Here is a 17031-nt window from a genome sequence, read left to right as displayed (position 1 = left end):
AGAAAAAACTTACAATAATAAAGCCATCAGGGATTATTAAAAAAAAACTATAATCTTAGCCTAAAGTTTAAACACCTTACCTGCACTCATCCAGTCATTCAGTTTTTATTCTCCATTATGCCCTCTCATTTTTTCTAACTTTAAATTTGTAACAATTGACTTTACTGAAAATCTATTTTATGGTTATGCAAAAAACATATCCATAGAATTATGGTAGAGTCCCTTGCAACTTCAAGGCTCATTCACCCAAAACTGCCCTATAAGTCCAATGAGTGCTATTCAAATATCAGGGTTAGAGGCCCTCTGATAACACACAATGTTAAGTAGTTCAGGTGATTTTGGAAAAAGAGAAAAAAAAAATCACAAACTCCAGTTTCCTATTTGAGGAATGGAGATTCTACCCCCCCACCCACCCCCAACCAACACACAAGTGCAAAAATCAACATGGCCACCCTAGCTTTTGAAGTGACAATCAAAGCATTTGGCGAATTGGCAGGATTTCTCTTCATTTTTCAGTGGGAGGGCAACACTTCATTCATATCACATGTGGAGGATGAAAGGAAAAGGGCAGAGAAAAATAAATTAATTAAATCTTCCTACAAGTTCATCTAAGAATCTGCAAAGTTATTGGTCGTTTACTTCTGCCTTCTTCAGAACAATGGAAATCTGATAAGGAACTGATTTTTAAGTCAGTTCCATTTGTAAAGAGGTTGATGTGGAGATGCCGGTGATGGACTGGGGTGGACAAATGTAAGGAATCTTCCAACACCAGGTTATAGTCCAACAAATTTATTTTAAAATCACAAGCTTTCGGAGATTATCCCCTTCGTCAGATGAATGAGTGAAAAGGTTCTCAAATCGCATATCTTATACTATGTTGGGACAGTATCACACCAATCAAAAGGTGTCGTTGTTATTCAAACAGGCCAGTCACGGAGAACAGCACGTCCCAGTACACTGGATATACATTGTGTCGATTACACAGGCAGGCAGAAAGAAACTCAAAATGGCAGAGAGAGAGAGAGAGAGAGAGAGAGAGAGAGAGAATATTAAAAAACATATAATTTTTTTCCCCCTTTTTGCTGGTGGGGTTACGTGTAGCATGACATGAACCCAAGATCCCGGTTGAGGCCGTCCTCATGGGTGCGGAACTTGGCTATCAACTTCTGCTCGACGATTTTGCATTGTCGTGTGTCTCGAAGGCCGCCTTGGAGAACGCTTACCCGAAGATCGGTGGCTGAATGTCCTTGAAAAATTATATGTTTTTTAATATTCTCTCTCTCTCTCTGCCATTTTGAGTTTCTTTCTGCCTGCCTGTGTAATCGACACAATGTATATCCAGTGTACTGGGATGTGCTGTTCTCCGTGACTGGCATGTTTGAATAACAACGACACCTTTTGATTGGTGTGATGCTGTCCCAACATAGTATAAGATATGCGATTTGAGAACCTTTTCACTCATTCATCTGACGAAGGGGATAATCTCCGAAAGCTTGTGATTTTAAAATAAATTTGTTGGACTATAACCTGGTGTTGTAAGATTCCTTAAAGAGGATGAAAACAGTTTGCTACAGCACCATCAAGAGATTTTTTTTTTAAAGTATGACAGCGTTCTACTGCAATACCTACTGCTGACTAGATTCAGTTTTGACTGGACTTTTCATTTGAAAAAGGGTCTTTGTTATAATAGTTGCGTTATAAGTTATCTTGTATTACTTTGGTTGATAATTGGATGCATATAATGCAGATTACAAAAGACTGGTGAAGAAGTGTCAAATTGGAATGCATATCCAAATTAAACAAGAACTAGACGTGTTCTGTAAAAGTACTGACCGCAATCGGGTTTGGCGGAGGTGGTGGAAGATGTGCAATCGTTATAGCCCTTTTTTTCTCAACGAGCAGTGCTTTTTTGCGAGTTTTAATACGCCTGCATGGTGGAAAAAAATGTAATCTTTTAAAATCCAAACAATATTCCAAGATGACAAAAAGTTTAAATTCACTGCTAGACACAATTTTAACTCTATGAAGTTTTTTTAAATATAGATTGTTCTTTTTAATTAATTTTTCATCATATACTACACGGTGCTGTTTTCTCTTCTAACTTCCATGTATTGCAGCATCACAAAATGTCTCAAAGTTAAGAGTAACAAAAGCACTGGGCAACGTGCTGTGCCTAGAGTGGGGAGACACAGATTTGATCCTGTGTGACATCAAACTTCATTTTGCTGTGTGGAAGGGCTGGGCATTGGCCAGGAATTTCAGGAGGAAGAAAAAGTTCCTAATGAACCTCCTTGTAACTGGTTTAATGCAGCAATGCAAGAGATTTGCATACCAAGTCATAGCAGGGATGTTTCGAAGAGAAAACCACATACTGTTCAAAATTCCGAAGTTTAATTAGTTATTCTGCAAGTCAACTATGGAGATTTTTTTTTAAATCTCTCCAGCTTTAGCTTTTTGTCTTTTTTTTTTAAAAACAAACTTTTCGCTTAATTTCAATTCATTTCACATATTTTCCCCTTAGCAGCAACTCACATAATTTGGTGCAATTTGTTCCTTCCCTCCCCTTAGTATCAATGTGTGTTCACTTATATCCAATACAATCACTCTCTACCCATACTTCTTCCACCAATACACTGCATCTCTGCTCAGATTTCCTCTCTAATTATTTTGTTCCTGATATTTCTGCTTGAATCAACACCACTCCAATTTACTATTCCAGTGAAAGTGTATTACGAATTTAGGCAAGACGATCCAAGTCTTCTTAGGATGCACATATTCTTACAGTTAGCATTAGTGCAAGTCAATTTCAACTTTGACGGGTGACCTGACTCCAGAGCAAAGCACAGGGAGATTCCCTGGATGGGGTGGGGTGGACGGTCATCTCATACCAATTCAGTTTGACATGTCATTAAGTGTAAATCCGGTACAATGTCAAACCGAGGTTTGCAAAGTGCTCAGGGTGTTCATTGAAAACTCTACACACTTTGTAAACCAACATGACCAACCTCCCTTTGCAGACACTTACATTTCTAATTTTTGAGAGAGCCATTTCCTAAACAGGGCAGTTAAAGTTCCAGCCAAACAGAAGCCAAGCAGTGTAAACAGAGTCCTGCAACCCAAAATGCAGCTATCAGTCTCAGCTGTAGTGTAACCGCATCCTCGGAGCCACTGAAACCAGTCTACTAATTGGTAATAGAAACGATAAAAAAGGCAGAAGAGATCAAGAGAATGCAGGGGTGGGGGAAGAGAAGAGGTGGAGAAATGGCTGCAAGTTGAATTTTGAGTAGGTCCTAGGAACTGTAGCCCTGGGATGCCAGCAAATAAATTTGTACTAGATTTTTCCCAGTTATGTGCCAGGGAAGTTCCGACTGTCTGTTGAAAGGAGCAGACGCAGGCCGGACAAAAGTCCAGAATGTTTGGAGGTCCATTATGATGCATCATTTTGCTTGTGGAAGGACTGGGAGAGGGAAAAGGGAGGAAGAGAGAAAGTTGAAGCCAATAATGAGTAACTGAATATTTATGAATTTGTTACATGTTAAGTTTTATTTCCAGGGATCAATAGTGGGGTGGTTGAGGATCTGTCATGGCAGCTATATCTTAAACGTTTTCAGGAAATATGATTTGATAAATATTTTTTGGTAGAATGTAATTGTGCAGTATTTTGATGGAATCTAATAGGTAGAAAGGTTTTTCCTAATAGAATCGTTGAATAATAAAAGTAGAAAATAACCAAATGGATAACCAATGCGAAGAAAAAGACAAATTGAAATGATCACAGATAAAAAAGCTGACAAACAAATAGATACGATGATCTTCAATATGTAGGACCCACATATCAAATAAATATAATAGCAAACCTATCTTGGACTTCAAGTTCCTTTTCCCTTTGCTGCTTCAACTCCCTTAGTGCTTCTCTGTGCCTCTTCTCAGCTTTTTCTCTGTTGACAGCTATCTGTTTCGATTGAGCTTTCAAATCTGGTTCCTGCAAAAAAAAGAGAAAACGTGGTGAAAGTCAGTAAACATTGTACAACGATTGAGAAATAGTAAAGAAATTCATTTTACGTGAATCACTTATATTGCTTTCATTTTATTACTTCTGTAGTTAAAATTTTAGAATTAAAAAACCTGCAAATATGGCTGACAGGCAATATCTGTAGAATGTCAACAAATTTGTACGGTTGTAACTGTTGTTATATAAAATATAAAACGGACACCGCGCAACAATCGCCAAACAGGAGGGTTCCCTCCCAGTCGGGGAACACTTCAGCAGTCATGGACATTCATCCACCGACCTTCGGGTAAGCGTACTCCAAGGCGGCCTTCGAGACACACGACAACGCAAAATCGTCGAGCAGAAATTGATAGCCAAGTTCCGCACCCGTGAGGACGGCCTCAACCGGGATCTTGGGTTCATGTCACGCTACACGTTACCCCACCAGCGAACAAATGTTATCTGTTTTTAATATAATGGGTCATTTGCTGGCTTTCTCTGCCTTCCGGATGTTTCTGCCTCTCTCTGTTTTTTTTCTCTGTTTTTTTTCCCTGTTTGTTTTTTTGTTGAATGTGTATTCGGGGGTTCTGCAGGTGACACCTCTCTGTCTGAACACGGTGATTGCCTTGGCAACGGGCAGTTGCAGGGGCAGTCTGTAAACACCATGTATTGTTCTATATGTATAAATGCGTAGGCTTCAAGGAGCTCCTGAACATTTACCTGAGGAAGGAGGAAGTCTCCGAAAGCTTGTGAATTTAAAATAAAATTGCTGGACTATAACTTGGTGTTGTAAAATTGTTTACAATTATATAAAATAGCCATCGATAGTTCTATTAGAGTCATTCTACTGGGAGTTCATTATAAACCACTGACCAGTGGAAAAGAGATAGATGATGAGGTATATAGACAAATTAAAAGGGAAAAAAAACAGAAACAGGGCCATAATAATGGATTACTTTAATTATCCAAAATGATAGATGGGAGTAAAAGTAATGCAATTGGCAGAGGGAGGGGTTGCTACAAATGTATCTAGGCTGCTTTCTAGATTGCAGGATAAAAAGGCAGTCTTGGAAACATAGAAGCATAGAAAATAGGAGCAGGAGTAGGCCATTCGGCCCTTCGAGCCTGCTCTGCCATTATATATGATCATGGCTGATCCTCTATCTCAATACCATATTCCCGCTCTCTCCCCATACCCCTTGATGCCTTTTGTGTCTAGAAATCTATCTAGCTCCTTCTTAAATATATTCAGTGACTTGGCCTCCACAGCCTTCTGTGGTAGAGAATTCCACAGGTTCACCATCTCTGAGTGAAGAAATTTCTCCTCATCTCAGTCCTAAATGTCCTACCGCGTATCCTGAGACTGTGACCCCTCATTCTGGACCCCCCCCAGCCAGGGAAAACATCCTCCCTGCAACCAGTCTGTCTAGCCCGGTCAGAATTTTGTGTTTCAATGAGATCCCCTCTCATTCTTCTAAACTCGAGTGAATACAGGCCGAGTTGACCCAATCTCTCCTCATACGACAGTCCTGCCATCCCAGAAATCAGTCTGGTGAACCTTCGCTGCACTCCCTCAATGGCAAGTATATCCTTTCTTAGGTAAGGAGACCTAAACTGCACACAATACTCCAGGTGCGGTCTCACCAAGGCCCTGTATAACTGCAGTAAGACATCCTTGCTCCTGTACTCAAATCCTCTTGCAATGAAGGCCAACATACTATTTGCCTTCCTAACTGCTTGCTGTGCCTGCAAGTTTACTTTCAGTGACTGATGTACAAGGACACCCAGGTCCCTTTGAACATCCAAATTTCCTAATCTATCACCATTTAAATAATACTCTGCCTTTCTGTTTTTCCTTCCGAAGTGGATAACTTCACATTTATCCACATCATACTGCGTCTGCCATGTATTTGCCCACTCACTCAACTTCTCTAAATCGCCTTGAAACCTCCTCAAAACTCACGATCCCACCTAGTTTTGTGTCGTCAGCAAACTTGGAAATATTACATTTGATTCCCTCATCTAAATCATTGATATATATTGTGAATAGCTGGGGCCCAAGCACTGATCCCTGCAGTACCCCACTAGTCACTGCCTGCCACCCCAAAAAAGACCCATTTATTCCTATTCTCTGTTTCTTGTCTGTTAACCAATTTTCAATCCATGCCAGTGTATTACCTCCAATCCCATGTGTTTTAATTTTGCACACTAACCTCTTGTGGGATTTTATCAAAGGCCTTCTGAAAATCTAAATAAACCATATCCACTGGTTCTCCTTTATCTATTCTACCAGTTACATCCTCAAAAAACTCCAGTAGGTTTGTCAAACATGACTTCCCTTTCATAAATGCATGTTGACTTTGTCTAATCCCATTGATATTTTCTAAGTGTCCTGTTATCACATCCTTTTATAATAGACTAGCATTTTTCCCACTACTGATTTTAGGCTAACTGGTCTGTAATTCCTTGTTTTCTCTCTCCCTACTTTTTTTAAATAGTGGGGTTACATTTGCCACCCTCCAATCTGTAGGAACTGTTCTAGAGTCTATAGAATTTTGGGAGATGACAACAAATGCATCCACTATTTCCATGGCTACCTCTTTTAGTGCTCTGGGATGCAAATTATCAGGCCCTGGGGATTTATCAGCTTTCAATCCCATTAATTTCCCCAGCATTATTTTTTTACGAATACTAATTTCCTTTAATTCTTCCTTCTCACTCGTCCCTTGGTTCCCTAGCATTTCTGGGAAGTTATTTGTGTCCTCTTCCGTGAAGACAGAACCAAAGTATTTGTTTAATTGCTCTGACATTTCCTTGTTCCCCATTATAAATTCTCCCATTTCTGACTAAGGGACCTACATTTGTCTTCACTAATCTTTTTCTTTTTACATACTTGTAGAAGCTTTTACAGTCCACTTTAATGGTCCTTGCAAGTTTACTCTCATACTCTATTTTTCCCATCTTAATCAATCTCTTGGTCCTTTTTTGCTGAATTCTAAACTGCTCCCAATCCGCAGGCTTGCTACTTTTTCTGGCAACTTTATATGACTCCTCTTTGGATCTAATACTATCCTTAATTTCTTTTGTTAGCCACGGTTGGGCCGCTTTTCCTTTTGGATTTAAGGCTAGGGGAATATCTAGGAAACAGTGATCATAACAATTAGATTTAATATAAAAACTGAAAAGGAGGGGAATAAAGATAAATATACCCAACCACATAAAAAAAAATATCAGATATTTGTTTAGGAAGATGAGGTAATTAAGTATAGCCAACAAGGAATTGTAAAAAAGGCAAATTGTATCTGTCAAATGTAAGAGTTCTTGGAGGGTAAATAACGAAGCGTGTCAATAAAGGAAATGCAATGGATGTTGTGAACGTGGATTTTCAACGGGCATTGAAAAGATTCTGCTTAACAGTCTCTGATAAAATTAAATGACACAGCATTAAAGAGGATGTAGCAACATGGATAGGAAACTAGCTAAAGGGTAAAAAAAAAATGGTGATAGTTCGTAAATGTGACAAAGTTGAATTTTTGTGGCAGTTCAGACAGGGCAGGTGGTGAAAAGTATAGCCAGGCAAGGAGGCTTTAGTAAGTGGCAAGTTGTCACCATATGTAAGCCAAGTTTATTTCAATGCAATCATCCATAATAACGTCACGGATGGCAAAAACCTTGTTCACAAGTGAGGAAATGCGGAGAAGGCAGTGACTGTTGATCCGCTGGCAGAGTTCGAGGTATGCAGTAGTGGGTGGAATGAGCATGACGAAAAGGAGATTGGCAAGATTAGCACCCAGCAAGCACATTGGGCAGGATGGTCAGCGAGAAAAGGCGGCAAGGAAGTTGGGGTTGCTGCTCATAAGGAAGCAGCAACAGGCATCTCAAAGGGCCCTTCGGATAAATCCAAAACAGGCAGAGTATGGCTATGGGCTTATTCAACATGGAATTTAAGATGCAGACGGCAGGAGAGTAGGAAGGCAGAGAAGAAGTGATTGGTTAGGGTAGAGTATGGATTGGGGAGGGGTCAAAGTACCCAAGAGGGAAGAAATGAAAGGTGGCACAATTGGATGACAGGAAGGAGAGGAGACCGGAGAGAACAGAAAAAAAAGGGGAATAGAAGCAACTGGTTCGGGTCCACAGTGGAAGCCAAAATGCGCATGCAAATGGACACATATTTCAGGTTACATAGAAATGGCAGAGATTAGGAGAGACATGTCCTGGTTGTAAACACAGGATAGGGAGGAGATGATATGAAAGAGTCCAAAGACAAAGTCTGAGCTCTTGTGGTGAAATGAAGACAGGGTAGATTCAGCTTCGAGCGTTCACGAACCAGCGTCCAGGTTCAGAGACAGAAGTGGATCCAGAAGTGAAATAACTATAACCAAAAGAACGAAGACAGGACTTACAGGATTTTTTTTTTAAGTACTAGGACATGGAATGCCCCACCAGAAACAGTGGTGGAAGCAGAATCCAATAGCTTTTAAAAAAGTGAATAAATATTTGGGAAAAACAATGTAAATGGGCAGGAAAATAGGAATGTGAATAGTTCTTTTAGAAAACTGACAGAAATAATTGCTGTTGTATGATTTTCTAGTTGGACCCACATTGACAAAATTGGCCTCCAATTGGCCCAATGTTGCCTCCAAAAGACAGCCAATTCTATCTCATAATTGCAGAGATTGATATGATCATCTAGGTCAACCTCTGATGGGTTTTAAACACTTACTTCAGGACTGCTTAGCTACCTTGTCTGTCATACCAGCTGCATGAACATACATGCCCAGAAGAGATGAATCAATCACCGTTCAAGAAAGAGTAATTTAATCAAGAACAAAGCTGATATCGTTAAATAATTACATTATTAGAAGGTACCTGTCTTTTTAATGTAAAATGAGCATAAAAACAAATAATGCTTAGTGAACATGTGACACTGTGATCTTTTGAAGAGCATTGGGGTTGTATGTATGAAGCAAAAATCCCTCAGATGTGTAAAATGAGCATGAGTGTTGCCTTAAAAAAATTAATTATTTTGAAAAAAGCTCCCAATGGGTCAGTGCTTAAATGCATCGCATAGCCAGAGATCAGAAAGGTTCCGGGTTTAATTACCTATTTTGTACTGAATTATATTATCTCAGTCAGGCAGTAGTGCAGACATTACAATTGTATCCTAGGCTTGGGGTATAAGCAGAGAAACACCCCGTGTCCCCACTCCTTCCGGTTATCCAGTGGCCCCTGCTAGGAACTGCATACATGGGGATGCTGGGTGAAGACAGGATCACGCTCAGCTGCAATGCGCTGTTAAATAGCAATGCAGATATATGAAGGGAGTGAAAAAAAAACGATTTTAAAGCGTGGGAGGAAATCAATGCAGTCTTTTGTGTATTGTAAGTAACGAAATACAAACCAATGTTGGCATAATCACCTGCACAGTCACGTGGCAGTGAATGATGGGTTGCAGTGAAACAAGAGTGCTTATAATACATATTTAATGTCCATGTTACAGTTTAGGTCCCCCCCACCCATTTTTCTCATGTATCCAGCTGGACTAAAGAACCAAAACTTGCATCTTTATTCTCTGCTGTACAAGGGATAGTGCGCCCAAGTTTAACGATTAATTTTAAATTGCAGTAAATTTCTTACTGGACTATATGTATTCATATTCACCAATCCCTCAGAAGGTAGAAAAAATTAACATGCCACCTGACCAATGTGTACAGGCTACTTGGGTCACATTTAGTTAAGATGAAATGACAAGACAGAATTATAGCATTTACTCACATTTTCTTTAGCTTGTCTGTGCCCCTCACCCACTGCCTTTAAACTACAGAGGTAGAGCTTTTCTAGACTCTTCGCTTTCTCAACTTGTGCCTTCTGCCATTCAGTCTTCAATTCATTTGCCAATTGCTCAAGTTGTTGATTACGTCGCTGCTTTACTTCCTCCCGGATTTGCACAGCAATAGAACGCTCCTGTTCTCTGACCTGTGATATAACCAGAGAAAGAATTAAAATAAGTGGTCTCAACCTTGGCTATCATACCTGCTTTCATGCAGTTTCTAATACCACAATCTAGATATAAAATTTTATTAGTATCATAGTAGGTACAGCACAAGAGGAGGCCATTCAGCCCAACGTGCCTGTGCCGGGTCTTTGAAAGAGCTGTCCAATTAGTCCCATTCCCTCGCTCTTTCCACATAGCCCTATAAATTTTTTTCCCTTCAAGTATTGATCTTTTTTTTAAAAATTCATTCATGGGATGTGGGCGTCACTGGCAAGGCCAGCATTTATTGCCCATCCCTAATTGCCCTTGAGAAGGCAGTGGTGAGCAGCCTTCTTGAACTGCTGCAGTCCGTGGAGTGAAGGTTCTCCCACAGTGCTGTTATGTAAAGAGTTCCAGGATTTTGACCCAGCGACAATGGGTCAAAATATCTTTCCAAATCAGGATGGTGTGAGACTTGGAGGGGAACGTGCAAGTGATAGTAGTATTCTCATGTGCCTGCTGCCCTCGTCCTTCTAGATGGTAAGATCGTGGGTTTGGGAGGTGCTGTCGAAGAAGTCTTGGCAAGTTGCTGCAGTGCATCTTGTAGATGGTACACACTGCAGCCACAGTGCACACTGGTGATGGAGGGAGTGAATGTTTAGGGTGGTGGATGGGGTGTCAATCATGCAGGCTGCTTTGTCCTGGATGGTGTCAAGCTTCTTGAGTGTTGTTGGAGCTGCACTCATCCAGGCAAGTGGAGAGTATTCCATCACACTCCTGACTTGTGCCTTGTACATGGTGGAAAGGTTTTGGGGAGTCAGGAGGTGAGTCACTCGCTGCAGAATACCCAGCCTCTGACCTGCTCTTGTAGCCACAGTATTTACGTGGCTGGTCCAGTTTAGTTTCTGGTCAACGGTGACACCCAGGATGTTGATGGTGGGGATTTGGCGATGGTAATGCCGTTGAATGTCATGGGGAGGTGGTTAGACTCTCTCTTGTTGGAGATGGTCATTGCCTAGCACTTGTCTGGTGCGAATGTTACTTGCCACTTATCAACCCAAGTCTGGATGTTGTCCAGGTCTTGCTGCACGCGGGCATGAACTGAGTCATTACCTGAGGGGTTGCGAATGGAACTGAACACTCATCAGCGAACATCCCCATTTCTGACCTTACGATGGCGGGGGGAGGGGGGGGGGGGAAGGTCATTGATGAAGTAACTGAAAATGGTTGGGCCTAGGACACTGCCCTGAGGAACTCCTACAGCGATGTCCTGGGACTGAGATGATTGGCTTCCAACAACTACTACCATCTTCCTTTGTGCTAAGTAGGACTCCAACCAGTGGAGAGTTTTCCCCCTGATTCCCATTGACTTCAATTTTGCGAGGGCTCCTTGATGCCACACTCAGTCAAATGCTGCCTTGATGTCAAGGGCAGTCACTCTCGCCTCGCCTTTGGAATTCAGCACTTTAGTTCATGTTTGGACCAAGGCTGTAATGGGGTTTGGAGCCAAGTGGTCTGCTTGTCTAATTCGCATTTGTTAGCAAACGGCAATACCGTTGAGGTACTTGAAGCGGCCACACATAAACTGAAGCAGAGTTGAGCAGGCTGTTTGATGCTCTAATATGCAGAGAATGATGGCACAGTAGTGTAGTACACTGAAGCTCTACTGTAATGTATCATAGTGGGGAAGAGAAGAACGAACAAATTTACAATTATATATCACCTTTCACTTCCTCAGGATCTCCCAAAGTGTTTCACAGCCAATTAATTATTTTTGAAATGTAGTTACAATTGTTGCAAGCTTTTGCCTGAAATCCCTCAATTACCAATCTTACAAATGCCACTGTGACTGGGCACTAAACTAATGCTGAGCATCTTTGCACAAGGAGAAAAATTCAATGCATCTCCCAGTGGACAGTCAAACAGCAGGACTGTAAACAGTCATACATTTTAAGCAAGGACATTAAAGTCAGTTTTTATTGCCAATTTAAAAACCTGGATTTTTTTTTGGATGTTTCAGTTTTTATTTTATTAAAAACAGGGAGGAAAACCAAGAGGAAAATTTAGAGCCCAAAAAACCAGGGTAAACTCAAGAAAAAAAACTTTTTATTTTGGACATTTCTAAAATGCAGTATGATAGGGGTCTAAGTATGCTCTAATGTAAGTTTCTATGATCACAAAATACTGTCAAGCCACTACAAAATACTGACTGCTAAAATGTACATTTAAAGTAGCATATCACCAGCATAGTACGGTAAAGCACAAATACTTTTCAAGTCTGACAAGTATGAAATAGTTGATGTTAAAATATAATTTTGCATTATGAGCTTTGCATCAATTCTGTTAATGACATAGCTGAAATCATCTAAGCTCGTCAGACATATTTCATTTTGTTTCAGAGCTTTTCATTCCACAGTATAGAAGCTTACAACGGATATACATCTTGATATATGGTTTCATTCCTTTGGGTTAAAACACAAAACCACATGCTGCAGAATTCTAGTATTTTCAGTTAAAATAATTTCTAATAAATTAGAAGTGCCTGCACTGGCCGTACCTGTTTTATTCTTAACCTTCTCCTCCTCTCATGCTCTTCTTTTATCAAAAGTGCCTCTTCATTTGGACTAAGACGAAGGCCACTCAACTTGGCCACTTTTCTTTTCATCCTTCTTGTGTCTGTAAGGAAAAAACAATTTTAGAAATAGGTTTCCTTAAAATCAACAACTTCAGGTTTACATTTACTATCTACCAAATGGAGATTAATATTGTAATACTTCATTAAGAAAGTGAATCAGCTGCATTTAAATTGAAACAACACCAAGTCATACCTAGGACAATCACTCCCCCTTTCCAGAAAACAAGGACGCCTTCCCCTTCAAAAAAAAAGGACTCCTCCTTCAAATGCACCCTTTCAGTCTCAAATTCCTGAAGTTCCATTCAGAACTTGAACTCCTTATACAAAAAAGGACCACTACTTCCACCACCCTGTAATTCTACATCTGATCAGAAGATCTGATCAAACAGGTCTCTATTGGCTTCATACGGGTCACCGGATTAACCAGTGGATGGGTTGGGATGAGAAGGGAACCGGAAACCTATCACCAACCACTCATCACTAAGCAGGTACAGATCTCATACTGGCACCAGGCGTTTAAATGTATCACAATGGTATCTCTGCGTGGTACTAAGAGAAAATAGAAGAATGAAATAACTAAAAAGATATGAAGAAATCCAATCAAAATAATTTGAGACTCAGCTAGAAGCAGACAAGTAGAGAACTCATGATACAAGATTAAATTATGTGATAATGAATACAATTTACCGAACTCTCCAAAAACATTACTTATGTTTCTTTGAAGTTTACTTATGGTGCTGATTACTGCATGAATTGAACATAAAAGATTATTAGACAAAGTTAAATATATTACCACTGGCAATTACTCTTGGATCACCTGCAATAGTACCACCAGCCCTCAGACATTACCAAATCCCACTATGATGTTCCATTGTCCCAGGGTGGTTACCACTTTTTTTTTTTCTCTCCTTCCCTTCCATCTACAAAATAAGAGATTTGAGCTGCTTTTTTTTTCAATCTTTTAAGTCAGATACAGGAGTTCAGCACCCATGAATTGCCTCCCATCGTTTATGCTGTCAAATCTGGTTTTCCATTAACTGACAACAGACCCATAAACACAGGTAATCTGGATCAACAAGTCTGCAGAAATCAGAATTAACTACCAGACTCCTGGAATTTCACTTAAAAGATCAATATAAAAGGCCCTTTACCGGCCATGGAAACAGTACATCCTTTGCTTTACCTTGGGACATCACCATCCTTGGTCTAGACGTTATGCACCCACATTACAGAAATCCTGGGGCAACGTGGTTGAAGAACATGGGGGTTTTTTCTGTGGATTTCTTCTTGCTTCAGGTCCACCAGTCTTCCAAGATAAGAAGATACCTGAAGTGTCACAGATAAAAGGGATCAGCATGTTTTTCTCATACCTTCACGGTGTCCAAGACACAACCCTCAGCTGTCGTGTTTTGTTCACATTTTTAGAGTTAAAAAAGGACCAAAGCACTCTTCTTGCCTTCCTGGTTCACTTTTTAATAACATGGGCAAGTTAAACAGATTGTAAATCAGTATTCCTGGCCAACTATGGTCTGACCCTTACTTCAAAGGCTGCCCAGGGATAGTTGTAAACATTGTAGGCTCACAATTATATATGTCATTCCAGCTGATGTGGGGAAGGCAGGACTGACTAGTTTAGCAGTACACTAGAGTAATAATAACAGAAAAATGAAAACTATATTACCACTACAATTCAATCTTGACTTCAGAAACTACGCAAGTTTAATTCTCACATCTTATAAGTAGCACTCCACCACATTAGTCTCGTTACTGCTGCCCAATATCCTATAAACTTAATAATACACCAAATTTTCATTTCATATTGTCAAGCATTGAAAAATATCAAGGAAAAAAAAATCAAGTCAGTGACATGTTCACATACTGTAAAGAATTATGACATAAAAATACAGTAATGTAAAAGTAATCCCTAGTCAGGTTTCTAAATTGCATGGTTATTGTCTTCGCATGCATCCTGCATCATGCACCATGCACCCAACTCAAGTTAGGAGTTAAGAGATACAGACCCTGTTATTCGGCGCGAAGGGTGCGGGGGAGCCTGGTAACGGGCAAAGAACCCGGTACGGCTGGGGCCATCGAGGCCTTGCCAATCTTAACGGCAGGGCTTTATTTAAATAAATCACTGTAGACTCCCACCCGACAGTGGGCCAGATTGACTGCCTGGCCGGTAGGCAGGAGCAGAATTTAGCGGCAAAAGGCCACAAACAGGGGCTTGTGGGAACGGTCCCCAGCAGTCATTTGGGGGGGGGGGCGGGGGAGGGCAAAGCTCTAGGGTGCGATCAGGGGGTTGGGGGGGGGGGGGGGGGGGGAAGAACCCAACCCCCTGATCGCACCCTAGAGACCAGGGCCGGGTGACATCATATAGCTGTGACTTTTGCATATTAAGTAGGTCCTCGTCTGCTTTTAACAGCTGTAAGGAATCTTACAACACCAGGTTATAGTCCAACAGTTTTATTTGAAAATCACAAGCTTTCGGAGCTTACCTCCTTCGTCAGGTGAGTGAGAGGTTCACCTGACGAAGGAGGTAAGCTCCGAAAGCTTGTGATTTTCAAATAATACTGTTGGACTATAACCTGGTGTTGTAAGATTCCTTACATTTGTCCACCCCAGTCCATCACCGGCATCTCCACATCATGGCTTTTATCAGCGTCCAGGGCCTGAATCACTACCATAAAAATTACAGCTGCTGGGAACGGAGCCGGGTTACTCAATCCCTATATTATAACCCCCCCCCCAAAACCATCTCCCGCTAGTCGAGGGAGGGGTTAAAATCAAGGCCATAGAGATTGCTAGCACTAAGTACTGTGCAAGATCAAAACTGACTTCTGCACAATTACCTATGAATTGCCTGCAGAAACTGTTCTAGACACTATCGTTGTCACTAAATGCATCAATTATTAAATAGCAAATCAAATTCCAGTTTAGGGCATAAAGAAGTCAATGTTCTTCATATTTTTGAAGAAATTTCTTTCACGCTACTTTTCAATAATCAAATTATTTTATAACAATAAAATCACTTCTATCCATGAAGAAAAAGTATGGTTTGAAACGGTGGATCTCTGTATTCAACAAATTGACCAAACTACCAAAAGCACATTATTCGGGGAGAATTCTGAGTGCAAGTGCATTTTATCAAAAATCATAAAGGTACATTTATACCATCCAAGACATTGCTGCCCCAGGAAGCTGTGGAAGCTACATCATTAAATAAATTTAAAACAGAAATAGACAGTTTCCTAGAAGTAAAGGGAATTAGGGGTTACGGGGAGCGGGCAGGAAATTGGACATGAATTTAGATTTGAGGTTAGGATCAGATCAGCCATGATCTTATTGAATGGCAGAGCAGGCTGGAGGGGCCGATTGGCCTACTCCTGCTCCTATTTCTTATGTTCTTATTATGTTCTTATACAACTTGGATCAAATTTAGTGGTGGAAACTCCAAACCGATTTATTCTTCTCTGGTTTTTATTTTTTATAATGGTAAGCAGCAATATGATTCCAGTTTGCCCTCAAAGATCTAACTTTAACATCACATTTAAAAATGTTTTAAAACATCAGAGTTGTTGAAGAACTTCACTGACAATATAGGACTGAAACGGAATCAATAACAGCAGAAAACCAGGGTTAATCAGCTGCTGCGAGGGGTTTATGCCGCACATGTGTAAATATCAGGTGGTAATCTGTTTTCAAAAGGATCATCTTCAATTTGATAACGGAGCTTGGCGGACATTTCTTTCTAGTATTTTTTATTCTATTAACGTACGTCGCGTCGAGCTCCATCATCCCGACACCGGCACACGATCGGCATAAAGAAAGAGACACGTGGCTCTACTCGCCACCAAACTAAACTGAGAAGAAAAAACTTTAACCAGCAACTCGTTTTACATCAACAAAGAGCAACAAAAACAAAGAATACTCGGGGCGGATTTGCTGGGACCTGCGCTTCACGACGCAAGTAGCTCCGTAAATTGGAACGGGCCTTAGCCGAGCCATGGCGGCGGCCCAGACCCGGACAATCCGTCGGTTATTAACGAACCTCAATCCGCACGCTCTCCAGTTTAAACGGAGCGATCGTTCGTTCACAGCGCGAGACCAACACTCTCCGGCAGATATTTAATAACGAACTGCGCATTGTGACATCACTTCCGCAAATTTAAAACGAGCGCCAAGCAAACCTGAGACGCGCGAGTGGAGGATCGGACTAAGGTCTTGGAGACCAAGAAACAGTCCAAATCATAGATCAGAGAGAGAGAGAGAGACAATCCAGATCATAAACCAGAGAGAGAGACAATTCAGATCATAGACCAGAGAGAAAGAGACAATCCAGATCATAAACCAGAGAGAGAGACAATTCAGATCATAGACCAGAGAGAGTGACAATCCAGATCATAGACCAGAGAGAGAGAGAGACAATCC

At 40.8% G+C, this 17031-nt stretch overlaps 1 protein-coding gene across 1 annotated transcript in view; it reads right to left on the bottom strand.

Annotated features, from left to right (window-relative positions):
- cep295 (centrosomal protein 295) overlaps nucleotides 1-16730 on the bottom strand; it is a 133198-nt gene extending 116468 nt beyond the window's left edge. The window contains exons 1-6 of the mRNA XM_067986347.1: nucleotides 16652-16730; nucleotides 13784-13926; nucleotides 12523-12641; nucleotides 9767-9967; nucleotides 3858-3982; nucleotides 1834-1927 (exon numbers count right to left, since the gene is read on the bottom strand). Coding sequence (XP_067842448.1) covers nucleotides 1834-1927; nucleotides 3858-3982; nucleotides 9767-9967; nucleotides 12523-12641; nucleotides 13784-13799 — 555 coding nt within the window. The 5' untranslated portion in view covers nucleotides 13800-13926; nucleotides 16652-16730. The remainder of the gene's footprint in view (nucleotides 1-1833; nucleotides 1928-3857; nucleotides 3983-9766; nucleotides 9968-12522; nucleotides 12642-13783; nucleotides 13927-16651) is intronic.
- Nucleotides 16731-17031: the final 301 nt, after the last annotated feature.

This window comes from Heptranchias perlo, chromosome 6 (genome assembly GCF_035084215.1).
Source record: "Heptranchias perlo isolate sHepPer1 chromosome 6, sHepPer1.hap1, whole genome shotgun sequence".
Taxonomy (NCBI): domain Eukaryota; kingdom Metazoa; phylum Chordata; class Chondrichthyes; order Hexanchiformes; family Hexanchidae; genus Heptranchias; species Heptranchias perlo.
Note: the sequence above shows the minus strand (reverse complement) of the source record. Positions and strands in the feature narration are given on the sequence as shown.